Raw genomic sequence first — 17,845 nt, 5'->3', positions numbered from 1 at the left:
TCCACTTGGACTTAAGTTTTGTACAGCGTGATAAGCATGGATCAATCTGCATTCTTCTACATGTTGACCTCCAGTTGAACCAGCACCATTTGCTGAAAATGCTATCTTTCTTCCATTGGATGGTTTTGGCTCCTTTGTCAAAAATCAAGTGACCATAGGTGTGTGGGTTCATTTCCGGGTCTTCAATTCTATTCCAGTGGTACAATTCTTAACAAGCTGGGGGAAGATCTGAAGCCTTGATGGCCGGTCAGAAACATAAAGCCCATGGTTAACAAGCTCAAACCATCTCAGAGAAACCTTGCTAACCACTAAGTTCTCAACCTTCCTAATGCTGTGACCCTTTAATACAGTTCCTCATGCTGTGGTGACCCCCAACCACCAAATTATTTTCGTTGCTACTTCATACCTATCATTTTGCTACTGTTGTGACTTGTAATATAAATATCTTATATGCAGGATATCCGACGTATGGCCCCTGTGGAAAGATCATTTGATCCCAGGGTGTTGCAACCCAAAGGTTGAGAACCACTTCACTCGTGCCTTTGTTAAAGGACACCACAGTGTCTGCTGGCTGCTTCCTGGTCAGCACAGCAGTTGGAAACCCTTCAAAGCACAGACGTCTTCCTCCTTCCAGCAGCACTGTCGGTACCCTGATGTGTTCAGTCAGTGTGGCGCTCTACACAATCATTTTGTACACTGTGTACGAAGCTCAACTTTACAGGATCCTAGGTGGTGTGGGAAGAGAAAAGAATGTGACGCCCAGATAACGCACCGCAATCACAGAATGTGGTAGTGGGCGCTCATCTACCTGGATGTGGTTAGCTCTCAGTATCATTTCTAAACACCACATGTGGAAGATAGTTTCCTGTGGTAATCTGGGACTGAGACGAGGAGCCCCATGGAAACAGTCAGTAGCTCTGTCAGAACTGGCTGTCCTGACGCTAAAGCTGAACAGTGATGTGCCCTCTCTGGGACACACTTCAACCAGCAATGTACACACACCTCCAGGAGAACACATGCGCTGTAAGAGATGGATATTGCTAGTGCTGCTTTTCTAGATCAGGATATCCAAAGTCTAGTGTATCCTTAAGATACAGTTTTAGTCTTATCAATAAGGCACAGGTAAATGATCAATATATGAATTCAATGTCATATCCTACAAAAAAATTAAAGCTATATGCTGAATGTCAAGGTAAAACTAGCAGCAAATCTGCACTCCACAGGTGAACATGCAGCACAACAGTCCAGGCCTGCCTCAGCCCTGCCTACCACTCACACCCTTCTAAGTTCTGCAGGCCACGCAACAGACCCTTGTAGTAAGATAGCCTGGAGTGAGCAAGGCCATGGCCTTGTTCCTGCCCTGTGACTTCATCCAGGGAGCCAGGCCAGCTTCAGGAAGCTTTTCCTTTTTTGGCAAACTATGACAAAATTTTTCTAAAGTCTATTTTCTGTGAACACAGCTCATACCAGAAAAGCTTAGCTCAGACTCTGTGCTTGCAGCTAAAGTGCTTTTCAGGCAGGAAGACATACCTTGTGAGGTGGTAAAGACTGAAGACCCATTGCAAGACACTGCTATCCCTGTAACCGCCCTGTTGAGAAGCAAAGTTTTACCGATTACTGTTAGCTGTGTGTGAGGACACTGTTCTGCTTCACTCTCACTAGGCTTCCTTCATTTTGTCTGCAAAGCTTCTTCACTTGAACTGTTCTCGGCATGTCCTTGCCACTCCAAGCCAATCCTCAGCAATGCCCACCTCTGCTCGGACAATACCCTGCTGATAGAACACACTCTCCCTCTCTGCTCTCCAAGCTGCAGCAGACCATACTGAACATGTTTCTGGCAGGAGGAAACTTCTTCTCCTACAATCCCGCCTTACCTGGCCATCCCCAATGAGATGTCACTATTCTTTACCATGGCTTGCCTCATTCCATTCAGAATACTCTGTCCCTAATGTCTGCCAATGGTGTACGTATGTGGGTCTAGTAGCCCCGTTCACAGATCGTCCAAGATCAATCATTAACCGTTACATGTATAAGTACTAGAGGTTTATTCACACCTTCACTGGACTGTCTTGGACTGCGTAATCACTTCCTAGATGCCTTTGGGGGGACAGTTAAGGGGAGGAAGGCTAGCATGTATCTGTGTGTGGGGGTGTGCATGTGGAGGCTCACAGTTGATGACAGACGGCTCTCCACTCACTCACTGAGGCAGGGTCTCCAGCTAGCCAGCTTACCGAGGGACCCTCCGTCTGTTGAGTTCTGAGATTATAGATGGCTACCCTACCTGCCTGGCTTTTACATGGCTTCTAGGGACCTAAATTCCCGCCCTGACACTTGCATGGCCTTGTTATTATTATAATGGTTTAAGGTGTGCTTTTTCCTACACTATCTGTAAATTTAAAGCTTGATAACAAACGTGCTTGCTCCACACTTTCCCACATTTTAAGTTTTGAGGGGTGGTATGTACAGCTTAGAGGTACAAACTACGGGCTGCCTGCATCCTAATCTCAGCCTAGAGCAACATATGACAGAAAGATATACGAGAGAGCATGGTGGCCCAGACTAATTTTTCTTTGCTACATTGACTTCACATGGCAAATCCCCACAGACATTTTGTAGGCTAGAAAGCAGTGAAGAAAATGTTGGATGGTCATTTTCACACGTGACTTGTCTTCTGTAGTTCATTCCCATGCCAAACTCCCAGCTTTTACACAGACTAGGTTCTCAATTTTCCTAATGCTGTGACCCTTTAATATATAGTTCATCAGGTTGCGGTGACCCCCACCATAACATTATTTTATTTTTTATTATTTTATTGCTATTTTATAACTGTACTTTTGGTACCATTATGAACTGTAATGTAAATCTCTGATACGCGATGGCCAAAGGAGTTGTGACCCACAGGTTGAGAACTGCTGGATAAGAGGCATGTGAGGTACTCTTACTCTTTGTGGATCTTGTACTGCTCATGTAGCTGCAACTTGGTGATGTTATTCCAGGCCAGAGTTTTGCTCTCCTCAGTCAGGTCTTCAAATGACTCCTCCCCTGGAGAAACTACATGAAACTGATACTGAGTGAGTCAGTAAAGTACAGAAAGTCAGCTGTTTCAGATCACAGGATCTGAAGGATTCTATCAGTGTTAAAGAACAAGAAAACAAGCCACAACCAAAATATGCTTTCAAAGGTACAAATCATACAGCCCAACATTAGCTAAGAATAAAATTATACATAGACCATTGCATTGAAAGCTCCAGGCTTCCTAGTGTTGGCAAAGTCCTGACTTGACCAGTTGCTTGGGCATCACAGGGAATAAAAGTCTGAGTGGCCATTTCTGTCTCAGCCCTTTCTTTTGGAAAACGCAACAGTTGCCTAGGAACACTAATGCTTTATTTTGGTTTTGAGAAGGAGAAAAAAAAAACCCCAAGAACTCAAATAAGGCTTCTTGTTTCTCAGGAGAAGAAGTAATACTCTTACTTCTTCATGAAGAGAAGCTAGAGGATTTGCCCTGCTTAAAGTAGCCACATGATGGTGCTTAGGGTTGGTGACCAAGGGAAGAAGACAGTAACCTGACTTTCCCCTGTATGTCATCACACAGTCCTTCAGGCTGCCCTTATCAAGCCCTCACAGTAAGAGGCTGGAGAGGAGGGTTAGCTACTCTTGTAGCAGCATGCCTGACAGGCTCAGCATGCCTGGGTGTCATGAGACAAAACCGGAAAGAAAGGGAAATCCTTTGCTGATGAGAGGCTCGTGCCATCATCACATGGCTCCCCCTGGGAGGCTATGGCATAAGAACTGTGGTTATATGGATGGAGACGTATGACTCTTCCTTTCTTAAAGTTTATCTTAGAAGCCATTGTGGCCTGGATGGAGGAGATACTCTATATACATTTGCCACATGTTAATAGAAAATTATTAAAAGGAAGGAAGGAAGGATGGAAGAAAGGAAGCAAATCAAGAAAAGGAAACCAGGTTAAAAAGCACAGCAGTTTGAGCTGAACTCAAGACCTTTATGTAAGTTTGCAAGTCTTCTCTAGAAAAGCGAGGTGCAGGTGACTGACTGCCAAAGCATGCGTGTGTGGGAGTATACGTCGGACAGTACTGCTAAGCGTGGAGCAGGAGCTTTCAAACCACAGAAAAGGAAGCAGCCAGGGAATCACAGTCATAATGGATGGCCAGAAAATAAGTGACTTAATTTCTTCCAACAAACAACCTAGAACAGAAACAGGAGTGGAACGAATATGTTTGTTTGCTTTGTGGTGCTTGGGGCTGAGCCCAAGGCCTGGCACGGAGGACAAAGGCAGGGCTTTGCCACTGGAACAGCCCAAAGCCTCCTACAGAGGCAAACATCTTTGAGCAACTCAGGAGTTCATGCTTCATCTGTTTCAGACTCTTCAGAAACACATCCCTCACAAAAGACAGACAAAGGGGCCACTCGACATTCACTCTTACAAGACTTACCTGGGGAGTCTGTCATAGACGCATTGTAGCTGGACGCTTGGGACAAACTTTTAAACTTGGGGGTGATCCTTCGAGGATGTGGTGTCACAAACAGCTGTTTTGGTGTCTGCCCAAATTCCAAAATTTGGGTCAGCATGGCTACTTTGTCATCGGGATCCTCAATGCTTTAGGAAGAAATACAAAAGATGGCATAAAGCACCAGGTTCACGTTCAAACTGCAGATCAGCTGGAGACAAAATACCCCCAAAGATACTACGAGCACAGACTAAACTTGTTCATACACCTTTCCATAATACGTCCTTTCTCGAATGATTGATTCCGATTATTTTTATTTATTTGTGTTTGTGTGTGAGGTAATACCACACACGTATGGTGCCTGAATAGGCTAGAAAGGATCACCAGGTTCCTCAGAGCTGCAGATCCAGAGAGCTCTGAGCTTCCAAACAGGGCGCTAGGAATCAAACTCAGATCCTTTCGAACAGCAGTAAGTGCTGTCAGTAGCTGAGCTAGCTGCCCGGCCCCTGTCCTCTGTGTTTTAGCAACTTGAAAGCAAGATATAAATAATTTCATAATTTAACCTCTCAATACATGCATTAATAATCAAACAGAACTGTTGTGTAGTGAAACGTGCGTACCTGTTCAGGTCTACACCGCCTTCATAGGTCAGGGGGTGAAACACTGAAGGAGAGAGGTAAATACTATTGAAAATATGTACATTTAGTCATATATACTCTGTACAGAATGTACGCAATGCAACTTAACTGTGCGCATAGAAACTCTTACTCATTTGTAAAACAGACCAATGTTCAAGCTGAGTAAATGCTAACTTGTGGTATTCTGTTATGGCTGCTATCTTGTATCTTCCTTGGTTAGCATTGCTTTCACTTTAGGGAAGGAAGCCTTAGACACAGTACTGGAGTGACTGGGCTTCCCTGGAGTCACTTCTGGATTTCAGCTCAGGTACCTTGTTACTGACGAGCAGAGGCTGATGAGGCTGACTGCTGCTATCTTCTTCCTGCTTAACTGAAAGCCAACTCTGGCCTTCACGGACACTGACGTCACTGTCCTATCAGAGATTTCTATTTGATTTGCAGTCTGGACACAGCCCAGACTGGTCTTGAGCTCCTGCTCTCCCTTCTGCAGCCTCCTGAGGTTTTTTGCCCACATTCTCACAGGACACTAGGTGAAATGCCAGCCAATATTACATACCGTTATGGGCCCCTACGGCCTCACTCCCTTTTTGCTTATAGCCAAATATCAGATCAATCCACTCATGAAGGTGCTCAGACACATAACTGCTTTCCAAGGCGTCCTTGTTCTTCTGGAGAAAGTCTTGGGGACCTATCAGAGCAGACTTCATCAGAACTTTAAGCCACCTCTACTGTATTTTCTTTCATTTCTTGTACCTATCCATTTGTGCATAAAACTTCTCAGAGAGAGATGCTTTTATGTTTTTTCCTTTTTACGTATTTCTAATTAAGATTTCATCTTACATAATTTCCCCCCCCCCAAAAAAGTGTCAGGAACCATTTTTACAACGTTTAGATCTGGCCAACATAAATAGATCTCCTTACAATGTAGACTCCGCACACTTCTGGCTGGGATACATGAACTCATAAGTGACACAATACAACAAATATCACCGCACCACTCCTGGGAAGGCAAGTACAGACACTCACTTGAGGCCCATGCCGGAAGCTCCACGTCGTCAACCATCTGCCCTCCTTGTCTCTTCCCCAGATCCAACTTCAGACTATTGATCAAGAAGCTGGCCTCTTCATCATAGAATTCTGGGATCAACTGCAGGTTGGAGGTGGGGGTACACAACAGATGCTCTAAAGCATTCAGGAACCAGAGCCCCGTGGCTCACCAGCTTCCTGGGCTACTTACCTCTTTGAAGTCCGTCGCACCATCCAAACAGTTTTTCCAGGTTTCTGCAATGCTAGACATGAAAAGAGTGCTGTGCTGATTAACCGAGCTATGGAGACAGCAGCAGCAGGCTGCTCTACGTCCTTCAACTGACCCCTACTGTTCCAGGCTCTGGTGATCTAGCTTTCTCACTGACACAGGTTGTAACATCCATGTGAGGCCCCTTGACTCGGGGTTGGTGGCATTCACTAGCCCACAGGAGAGTAAACCACACCCCACGGCACCCCACGCTTCCTGCCCTAGGTGCGCACCCTAGGATCCTATTGCAACTGCTTTGTGGCTCCAGAAAAGATCAGACACAAAGGGGCATTGTTCCGTTTTTGTATTCTGGTAGGGAAATGTTTATCATATAAATGTGTAAGCAATTTTAATGCTTTCACCATAGCATAATTAGTAAAAAGAATAATTTCTCTCTTTGGAGAGAAATGTGATTGCCCAATAGAGAATAATAGTTTGAGTAATTATGGTATATTCTAAAACAGGACACAATCGTTTTTAAAAGCATTCTTTCAAAATAGTATGGGGAAAACTGCTCAGCCTGCACAGGACAGGAGAAAAACCTACATTTGAAAATTTGTTCCTTAACCTAGTGTGGTGGCACATCCCAGCAATCTGGTGGCAGAAGCAGGTAGATCTCAGGATTGGAGGCCAGCCTGGTCTATGGAGTGAGTTCCAAAACAGTCAAGGCTACACCACAGAGAACCTTTGTCTTGAAACAAAACAAGGCAAACAAAAATCAGTTCCTAGGACTTTAGAGGTGGTCCAGTGGCTATGAGGACCAGTTACTTCTCTAGAAGATGTAGATTGGATTCCTATCATCCACATGGTAGATCACAACTGTCTCTAAGTCCAGCTCCAGAAAAATCTCCCGGCTCCATGGGCATAGCATACACATGGTGCACATTTATAGATGCAGGTAAACACTCAGATGCATGAAATACAGTTAGAATAATTAAAAACATATATTTTCCTATACACACGCATTATGAAAAAGCCTGAAAGAAATCACTTGTTTCTGAGACAGGGTCTTACTAGGTAGTCCCGGCTGTCATAGAACTCTGCATGACCAGGTTGGCCTAGAACTCACAAAGATCTGCCTGCCTCTGTCTCTTGGGGGTTAAAGGCATATGAATCCAGACCTTTCAGGTTTTATATTTCTTACCACTTTTGTTTACATCTAGAATTTTAAAACAAACACACTATACATATATAATCAAAAAGCTTTAAAAATGGTGAAGTGTTGTTTCCAAACCTGTTGAACATCCTATCTGCATTATCAAATCTTCCATTTTGTAGACACAGCATATATTCTGGTGCTAGAGGGAAACAAATCAGGGTTAAGTCAGACTGTAGAGTTATCTGAGAATCTACGTGAAACAGTACACTAGGGCTTCAGAGATGGCTCAGGGTTTAAATGCCACTGAGGCCGGCCTTACCGATCCTAACGAGGTAAAAGAGCACATAGCCTGGGGAAGAGTAGTGGCTCCCATACATGAACTTCGGCTCAGGCATTTCCTGGTATCGGGTCTACAAATAAGAACAAACAGCCATGGGTCTGTGTTGACTGTGAGACAGTAACGGGCTGAGGAGTCAACCCTTAGCAGAGAACTGGACACACTACATTCCCAATCCCTGTCTTAGGAACAGCAGAGGGCCAGTGAGAAAGCACAGCTGTCGCTAGCAGCACTCCTGTTGTAGACTCTCATTTTCTGGGGGCAGGGTGTTGATGGGTGCTGACACCCAACAAAACACAAATAATTTAGTGTGTAGGGAGAGGTTCTGATGCTAAGGTCCTATTCCCCAATTGGTTCTTGATCTGCCAGTAAAGAAAGTCGTGGGCCAATTGCTGGGCAGAAGGGACAGGTAGAATTTCTGGATTCTTGTAGGCAGGAGCGGAACGCAAGGAAGGAGATATAGTTCACCTTGCTTTGGAGAGAGGAGAACTGAGCAACCATGTGAGACCTCAAAACAGAGCAGCCACACAGGCTGATCCTACAGGCGAGTAGTTGGGGAGCTTAGCAACTGAAGTTTAGGGCGGGTGGAAGAGACTGAGATAGTAGTGCCCTGCAATTGTGCTAAGAAGGCAAGGTTAAAGGAAACCCTGTGTGTGTGTCTTTTATCTGAGGATTCAGGGGAAGCAGGGAGGGGGCTGGTCACTTCCCGGAGCTAAAGGTGGGTAAAGCTTAAAAACACGAGCTGCACTTGTCCACCTCTTTTGCAATTTATCAAACAATATCTGCATGAAAATAATTCAAGCAGCTCATCCTCCCACTTCCCAAATTAAAGCAAAGCACACAGAAAAGGTGGTCACAGAAGGGTGAGGACGTGTGTCAACAGCGCACCTAAGCCTAGGGACTGAGATTCCCTTACTAAGCAAGCACAGGCCATGCCCCGCAATGCTGTGTAGAAACAAAGAGCCCACACGGTACCAGCAGTCTCTCCAGCCTCTCTGGATTTAGGGCTCCCACCGGCTTACTAAGATCTCGGAAGGTTGCAGGATTTGACAAATCTGTGAATACAAACACAGTAGCAGTATACCATTACTCTCCTGAAATGAGCCAAGTTCACGCCTGCTTCTACAAAGTAGTTCCAAAAACTGAAATAAATCCACAAGTAGTAAGTACCTATATATTTATAGAGCTGCAAAAACAAGCAAACAAAAATAATAACAAAAAAAAACAAAGAAAAATATCCTGAAACAAAATTACATTTACTTAAAAGTAACATCTGTAGTATGAGATACCTGGAATATAGATTTTTTTTGCAACAGACCAGATGGATCTGTGGGTAAAGACACCTCCCATGGAGCCTGACAACCAGAGTTCAATCCTAGGACCCACATGATAGAAGAAGAGGACTGACTCCCACAGAGCTGTCCTCAGGTCACCACATAGGCTCTCCACGGCAGATGTCCCCACCCACAGCAACCTCCAAACGCAAGGAAGGAAGGACGGAAGGGAGGGGAGGAGGGAGGAAGGGAGGGGGAGGGAGGAGGAAGGGAGGAAGGGAGGATGGAAGGAAGGAGGAAGGAAGGAAGGAGGGAGGAAGGAGGGAGGGAGGAAGGGAGGAAGGGAGGAAGGAGGGAGGGGAGGGAGGGAGGAAGGAGGAAGGGAGGGGAGGGAGGGGAGGAAGGAGGGAGGGAGGAAGGAAGGAGGAGGAAGGAAGGGAGGGAGGAGGAAGGAGGGAGGAGGAGGGAGGGAGGAGGAAGGGAGGAGGGAGGAAGGGAGGAAGGGAGGAAGGGAAGGGAGGGAGGAAGGGAGGGAGGGGGGAAAGGGAGGGAGGGCGGGAGGAAGGGAGGGAGGGAGGGAAGGGAGGAGGGAGGGAGGAAGGGAGGGGAGGGGAGGAAGGGAGGGAGGGATGGAAGAAAGGGAGGGAGGGAGGGGGAGGAGGGAGGAGGGAGGAGGGAGGAGGGAGGGAGGAGGAAGGGAGGGAGGGAGGGAAGGGAGGGAGGGAGGGGAGGGAGGGGAGGGAGGGAGGAAGGGGGGAGGGGGGAGGGAGGGGAGGAAGGGGGGAAGGGGGGGAGGGAGGAAGGGAGGAAGGGAGGGAGGGAGGAGGGAGGGAGGGAGGAAGGAGGGGGGAGGGGAGGAGGATGGAAGGAAGGGAGGGAGGGAGGAAGGAGGAAGGGAGGGAGGGAGGGAGGGAGGAGGGAGGGGAGGGAGGAGGAAGGGAGGGAGGGAGGGGGGAGGAGGGAGAAGAGGAGGAAGAGGGAGGAGGGGGGAGGGGAGGGAGGAAGGGGGAAGGGAGGGAGGGAGGGAGGAAGGGAGGAAGGGAGGAGGAAGGGAGGGAGGGAGGAAGGAAGGGAGGAAGGAAGGGAGGGAGGGAGGAAGGGAGGGAGGGAGGGGGGGAGGAAGGGGTGGAGGGAGGAAGGAAGGGAGGGAAGGAGGGAGGGAGGGAGGGAGGGAGGGAGGAGGAGGAAGGAGGAAGGGGGATGGGGAGGGAGGGAGGAGGAAGGGAGGGAGGAGGGAGGAGGATGAAGGAGGGAGGAGGAAGGGAGGGAAGGAAGGAGGGAGGAGGGAGGAGGAGGAGGAAGGGAGGGGAGGAAGGGAGGATGGAAGGAAGGGAGGGGGAAGGGAGGAGGGGAGGGGAGGAGGAGGAAGGGGGAAGGGAGGAAGGGGAAGGAGGATGGAAGGAAGGGAGGAGGGGGAGGAGGAAGGAGGATGGAAGGAAGGAGGGAGGAGGGAGGGAGGAGGAGGGAGGAAGGGAGGAAGGGAGGAAGGAGGAAGGGAGGAGGAGGAGGAAGGAAGGAGGAGGGGAGGAGGAGGAGGAGGGAGGGAGGAGGGAGGAGGAAGGGAGGAGGGAGGGAGGGAGGAGGAGGAGGAGGAGAGAGAGAGAGAGAGGAAGGAACAAGTGTCATTTTAAGTTACTTTCTAATCAAAAACGAAGGAAGCCCAATTCCAAATAAAACTCAAAAACAAATTTTAAACCCATATTCTCCTACTAAGGTTTATGTTCTATGTCTGAATTGCAGCGACTATTATCTTGTGTTGTCAGTAACATTTGAAAGTCAAAATATTTGAAAATTAACTAAGAAATATGATCTTATATTCTTAAACAATTTGTTAGCACTTTCTATGTCAAACTTCAACTCACTAAGTTGTTAAGCGAGCTGTTGTTTGTAGTACATAATTTTTAAATGCTATGATATAAAATAACAATATTAACACATTATTTAGGAACATTATTTAAGGGACCAAGAAAGAAGTGTTAATGTCACAAAAACACGAGTGCTACTTGTGATAGTCTGAGTGCCAGCTCGCGTGGCCTGAGAGCCTGTGTCCTCACTGGCATTTCCCGAGACAATCAGGGGGATGAGGAGGTTGTATTCCTAATGAATGGACGGATCCTTTAGTTCATTCATAATGAGATGCCATTATTAACGAAGCAGTGAGAAGTCAGAGGCAGAACCTTTGGAGAGGGTCACTGGGACATGTCTTCAGGCTGTATCTTTCCTAGCCCTCTGCCCTACTCTCTTTCTCTGCTTCCTGGCTGCCATGCCCCCTTGCTATGGTGCATGGAGCCCTTTGAATCTGTGGGCTGAAATCAATCTTATAACTGCGTTTTCTCAGGCGTTTCATCACAGTGACACAAGGCCTGAGTGTAGTCACCTCCCAAATATGACTGTGGGTGACTTCCATTTCCTCCTGTGAGCCACAGTAGATGCTGATCTTTTTTTTTTCTTTCTTTTTTTGGTATTTAAAATCTCAATGTAAATTTAAAATAATGAACTAATTTGAAATTTTCAGTGAGAAACTTAAATATTTTAAAACTTGACACTTACACATAATAGCAGGAAGACTGAATTAAAATTTTGCACATATTTTCTATGTATGACCTTTGAGAATGTGTAAATACACAAAAAACACTATACAACATTTGTCCAATATTTTGAAGTGGAAATTGGTAATCTTTGGTGAGAAAACTGAAATGAGTCCAAATTTGTCCTGTAATGAGGTCTGATATAGAAGGAATCACATCTGAGGTGATTTGTATGTGCTTGGCCCAGGGAGTGGCACTACTAGAAGGTGTGGCCCTGTTGGAGTAGGTGTGCCACCGTGGGTGTAGACTTTACAACCCTCATCCTAGCTGCCTAGAAGCCAGTATTCTGCTAGCAGCCTTCAGATGAAGATGTAGAACTCTCAGCTCCTCCTGCACCATGCCTGCCTGGATGCTGCCATGCTCCTGCCTTCATGATAATGGACTGAACCTCTAAACCCATAAGCCAGCCCCAGTCAAATGTTGTCCCTCTAAGAGCTGCCTTGGTCATGGTGACCATGTGCAGCGGTGAAACCCTGACTCAGATGCCATCCTTCCCTGTGGAAGCCTGCATGACAGTGCTCACCTAGCTCTGGGCTGGAGTAGTCACTTATTACCCATGGAAACACAGGGTACTGGGACAGGTCATTGCAGCTGCGGTCGGCCAGGTTGTTGAGGTGGAGCAGGTACTGGTGAAGTTGGAGAGGTGCCCTCGCTGCCACTGCAGCATGTAGCTCTCAGCAGTGTGTTCTGCCAATGGTGTTCTGAGGGGAGAGGGGTTTTGGCAGTCAGTGCCCTTGCAGGACACTGGCTAGCTTTTGACGAACGTGTCAGAACAAGCCTCCTGGGTGTGGCCCTTCCACGAACTTCTGAATTGTTCATTTGTTCTCACAAAAAATCCAGGAAAAAAAGTTAAGCATCCTGAGCTACCAAGCCACTCCTCCCAGATATTACATAACTTGAGCCCATACTGAGAATATGAAATGAACACACAAGTGGTGTGTAGCAACAGATGGCAATTTCACAGAGTAACAAAGCTCCACCGGACATGCTGGGTTTTGACAGGCTTAAGGACCATGGCCACTATGTACACTGCCCCCACATGTTTATGAAACCAGAACAGAACCATATGGCTTCATTAACTGTTTTTAGACTCTGAAGAAGTGGGCCACTGTCAGTTTATCAGCTTCATGTTCTCTATGATCTCAAGAAAAAAAAAAACTCCAAAGAAAAAGGGGAATTTTGCAGCAGGGCTAAGTGTCAAACCAGAGAATCCAGGAAAGCCGACGTCCCTGGAAAAATGACCTCTTAGTGAGAACTCTGGATTTAGAAAGACTGGGGATGACTCAACTTACCCACAAATGAGTGGACTTGCCATTTTGTTTAGAAAACTCTGCTTTTCTGAGTCTAAGCTCTTTCCTGGATATATCAAACAACAGCTCATTTGCTGTTCTGCTCTTTATGCGCTCGTATTGACTTTTTACCAAGTTTCTAGTTAATTACCAGAGAAAGGCTTTAAGAAATGAAACATTTATTTTAGCTCTTGGGCCCTTTGGGGAAAGCTTGAACAAACTTAGAAGTGAGCTCACATAGACTGAGTGGTGGCTGGGAAGCCAGGGGAGGGAGGGAGGGAGCAGCTTTGGCAACAACCTCAGCATCCACCTACATACAAACATCCTCTCCCACCTCAACACCCTCTGGGTTGGTATTCACGACTAAGTCATCATGTGACTGGACATGAAAACGCTTGAGTAGTCTCTTTGTAACTCACTCAAACTGGAGGTCATTAAAACAGGGATGTAGTTAAACATAGTCACCAAGAGCTTTAAATACACACAAATGAATTCACCAAAACAAATTCACATTTCTCTTGTTTTTAAGATACTGTATCAGAACAAACACGTCTAACTATGGTGAAGTGATGTCTCTTCTCTTATGTGCTGTCCCGGCTTCTTAGGTCCTTAACTACCTTCAATAAACAGACATAAGGAGACCAGCAAACCTAGGTACGTGGCAATATAAAAATAGAGGTCATCTCTGTCTTGAGGCTCATAGAACTTTAGGTATATGTCAGAACACAGGTCATCTTCTGTGCAAAACACTTCCAAGCCCTAAGGAATCAAAAAGAATAAAACCAATAGCACCACGTTCATCCTGAAATCACATGTGTACATCATCTCAAAAGTCAGGTAAGCATTTATAAGCTTAAGTTTTTAACCTTGTCTACATCTATAATTTGATTCAAGGATATGTATCCCTATAGTCATATGTGTTGTCTTAAAACTTCTTGAAAACAAGAGATATACCACCTTACACAAACAATGTAATTCTCTTTGGTACCAAATCCTGTTACTGACTATTGCTTTTATTAATTTACTATTCTGAAATTTAAAATTAGATGACCAATCAACCCTCGTTTCTTCCTTGGATACAAATGTTTAGCTTTCTTGTACATATTAAGTAACCATGAAACATAAGAAATTAATAAGTCAAATAGGCCATTCAATTATGGTTACTTAAAAAAACCTATGAGCTGAATGTTTTCCCAGCACTTGGGAGGCTGATGCAGGAGATCATGAGCTCAGGGCCCTCAGGTCTGTAAAGTAAGGCCAACTCTCACGAGAAAAGAAAACTACAAGCTTTGTGGGCTTCACCATGCTGGCAAGGTGAGATGGGAAAGACAGCAGGGAGAGCCCAGAGGAGTTAGAAGTTAATCCTGGATTCAGGGCTGCTTTCTCTGTATGTACAGCAGCTGTGGTGGAAACAAGGAGAGGAACCAATGAATTCTGTCGCTTTACTGACTGTTCTTCTATATACGAGTGAGCACCAGATTTCTAATAGGATCTCTTTCCCTTCACTTTCTACCAACATTAGAAATGGACGGAAAATAGGTACTTGAATTTCACAAATTAAAAGTACAAAAACGGGCTGGAGAGATGGCTCAGTGGTTAACAGCACTCACTGCTCTTCCAGAGGTCCTGAGTTCAATTCCCAGCAACCATATGGTGGCTCACAACCATCTGTACTGGGATCTGATGCCTTCTTCTGGTGTGTCTGAAGGGAATGACAGTGTACCCACATAAAAATCAATCAATCAATCTTTAAAAGTACAAAAACAAGCTAGTTATAATCTGCAAGAGAAAATGAATTTATATTGCTGTCAATTCCAAACACCTTGGAATCATCTATCAGTGGTGATTCATTTCTAAGGTGCATATGTGAGACAAATGTAAGTGATGTGTGTGTATGTGTGTGTTTGTGTGTGTGTGTGTGTAGTAAGGGAAGTGGTGGGTAGAAGCAGTTGAATGCTTTAATGTTTGCCTTCCCTATTTCTCTTTTTTTTTAAAGATTTTTTTATTTATCATATATACGTACACTCTAGCTGTCTTCAGACACACCAGAAGAGGGCATCAGATCTCATTATAGACGGTTGTGAAGCACCATGTAATTGCTGGGATTTGAACTCAGGACCTCTGGAAGAGCACTCAGTGCTCTTAACCACTGAGCCATCTCTCAGGTCCCCTATCTCTCTTTCACTGAGCTCAGAGGCTACATTAAACACTGTGACTGTCTGCCTGTTCTCTCACTGTACTAAAGGACTTTGAGGGTCTTCCCAGTCTTACTCTGAGACCCAGCTGTAGTGGGTATGAGGTGGGAGGAACCCTGGACTTAGGTTCTAGCCTAAGGCCAGAAGTTCCGAAATTTCAGGAGTGAGAAGCTTAAGGACCCTCTAGTCTTTTGCTCTTTGAGCAAAAGTATTTTCTGCACCAAAACCTCTTATTTCCAGAAAAGTTATTCTTGTATCAATCTCTAGCCTTCACGTGCTCATATACAGCACACTGGAGCTTCCAGGCCTGTGCGGGGCCCTGTGAGTGAATCCGCTGCTACACTGCAGGCAAGACAATCCCCCACAGGTACAGCGCCCGAACTCACCAAAGGCATGAGGCCGTGCCTCCTTTTGTAAATGCGCCGGACATCTTGGAGTGTTATCTGGACCACAGGTTTCTTTAAAAAGTACAAAGATAGTGTCACCATTGTAGCTCAATTAAAAATTGTTCGTTTGTTTCTTACAGCAGTGAGGGAAAGACATACAATCCTTGCTGCAAGTAAACACCTAGGAGGGATCTTGGACAAATCATACCTGGCTTTGCATTCTGCTCGGACACCTTCCTGACCCTCGTCAGCAATCTCAGACGATAATGCTATCTTCATCTCTCAGGTATCACGAGGACTACTGCACGGTTTGCAGCATTCAGTAATGAGTAAAAATGGCTATTCAAAAAATTTGCTCTTTTAAAACATTGTCTGTCTGTCTGTCTGATTGTCTGTGTACCTTGGAGTATATGCAATCACCTGCGTATACAGGACTACATGTATCTTCACTCATATGTGAAGGCCAGAAGGGTTCATCGAATGCCTTCTGAGCGCTCGCTCTCGCGCTGGCTCTCTCTCTCTCTCCACCTATCCTTTGGGGCAGGGTCTCTCCCTGAACCTGTCTGCACCTGGCTCTGCGCTGAGGTTACTGGTATGCATGGGACGCCATGTATTCTGAGGGTGCCAGCGCTCTAGCTCCAGTTGTGACGACTGGGCAGGACAGGCTCTTACTACTGAGCCACTGCTCCAGCCAGCCATGAGGTTGTCTATAGTTTGTTTTGTTCTAACATCTTTTATTTTAAAGAATTATGTTTTTCATTTCCTTAATATTACAGTGTTAAAGCTGATAAATTAAAACATAAGGCAAGACTTTAAAACTTTCTTTTTTAAAGGAAAAAACATTTTGATTCTTTGATACTTGAAAACAGTTATAAGAAAGAATCAAAGTTAGAAATTATTGTATGCTTAGATAAGGCAAAGCTTCAACATCCCTGCTCCCAGGAAACAGGGAAGCCAGGCTAGGGAAGCCTGGTCAGCAGGTTGGGTATACACACATGTACACTATGTCCCCTGAGGCTGTGGTGCCATACATTTTCTGCAAGTTTCTGACCAAAAATAGTAACCGTGTTAGCTAGTATCAGAACACCAGGCCAGCCAGCCACGTGCCACGTCACTGGAAACTTTGCCCAGTATGTGCCACCACCTAGTGGACAGAAGTGTTATGACACCATGTCTGAGCTATTTAGAGCCAATGACTAACTACCTCAACAGTTTCCACAGCATTCTCTTCTTCCACAGAAAACGGCCCCCGGGGAACAGGTGCTCTGCCAAATGGCGCAGAGCTGTGTGGCCAGAGGGATGGGACTTGTCCTGCTATCATGGCCCACTCAGAAAAGGACCTTCTCTGGATAAGCAGCAAGTCTTTACTAGTGTCGGTGTAGATCCGAGGTTATGGTCACTTCCTGGCAGAGTTTTAGGTCTAGCATTCTTTTCAAAGAGAAGATGGTTTCCTAGACGGTGGGATGGTTCCTACAGCTCCTGACTGTGGTATCTTACACGACTCCACACTGGCTGTGAGAACCCTACACTACCACTCAGAGAAGTCAGAGAGCCACGGTCTGCAATGGTGAGAAACAAGCAGCCCCCACCCCCATGCTTATACACAGGCAACTGCACACGAGGATCCATTTCCCATTCATCACAGCACTTCCTTGGTGTCCTTCCCTGTGCTTCCTAGCAGAAGGATAAGTCCCCCTCGGCTCATCCATAATCAGGAGGGGTGGACACTCTACACACCACTAGGTACAAGGTCCTTCAGAATGGCTGAAATTCAGGGGAGTGTGCACCAGACTCCGACTACGTAGGGCACTAGGAAGTCACTTCTCCACTGGGTTGCCAAATGACTTTGACCTTCCCCAAGATGTGAGGGCACAGTAATAATGTCAGCTTCCTGGAAAATCTAGCTGGAAGACCGAAGCAAGCACTGTATGGCCCCGTGATCTACGCACCGGGTACCCGTTGAGAGGCTGGAAATACAGGTTGGTGTCAGTAATGCACACATGCCCAGGGTTCGTCACCAGAGGTGTCACCATCTCTGCTTTGCACTCCATGTGCAGCTTTTCTGAAACGCTTTGGAACCTGCAAAGATGGTTTGCAGCAAAAGTAAGAAGAGTTAGGAACTGACCTGCTGTTGAGGCTTAAGCACAGTGTGAATTTGCTTGCTTATCTGTCACACTATAGATATGAGGTGGCTGCTTAAATAAAGTTGACACACTTTCAAATGGCATAGTGGAGGCCTGGCTTTTTTATTCATTGCAGACCTTACATGTCACAG

At 45.9% G+C, this 17,845-nt stretch overlaps 1 protein-coding gene across 1 annotated transcript in view; it reads right to left on the bottom strand.

Annotated features, from left to right (window-relative positions):
• The window catches only part of Nsmaf (neutral sphingomyelinase activation associated factor), a 59,503-nt gene that overhangs the window by 15,552 nt on the left and 26,106 nt on the right, over positions 1–17,845 (bottom strand). The window contains 16 exon segments of the mRNA XM_032906262.1: positions 1,531–1,589; positions 2,943–3,051; positions 4,456–4,619; positions 5,091–5,133; positions 5,665–5,796; positions 6,135–6,255; positions 6,346–6,397; positions 7,637–7,700; positions 7,821–7,911; positions 8,814–8,893; positions 12,224–12,329; positions 12,332–12,393; positions 12,396–12,401; positions 13,640–13,748; positions 15,571–15,642; positions 17,520–17,649. Of these exon segments, the coding sequence (XP_032762153.1) occupies positions 1,531–1,589; positions 2,943–3,051; positions 4,456–4,619; positions 5,091–5,133; positions 5,665–5,796; positions 6,135–6,255; positions 6,346–6,397; positions 7,637–7,700; positions 7,821–7,911; positions 8,814–8,893; positions 12,224–12,329; positions 12,332–12,393; positions 12,396–12,401; positions 13,640–13,748; positions 15,571–15,642; positions 17,520–17,649 (1,400 nt within the window).

This window comes from Rattus rattus, chromosome 1, assembly GCF_011064425.1.
Source record: "Rattus rattus isolate New Zealand chromosome 1, Rrattus_CSIRO_v1, whole genome shotgun sequence".
NCBI lineage: Eukaryota > Metazoa > Chordata > Mammalia > Rodentia > Muridae > Rattus > Rattus rattus.
Note: the sequence above shows the minus strand (reverse complement) of the source record. Positions and strands in the feature narration are given on the sequence as shown.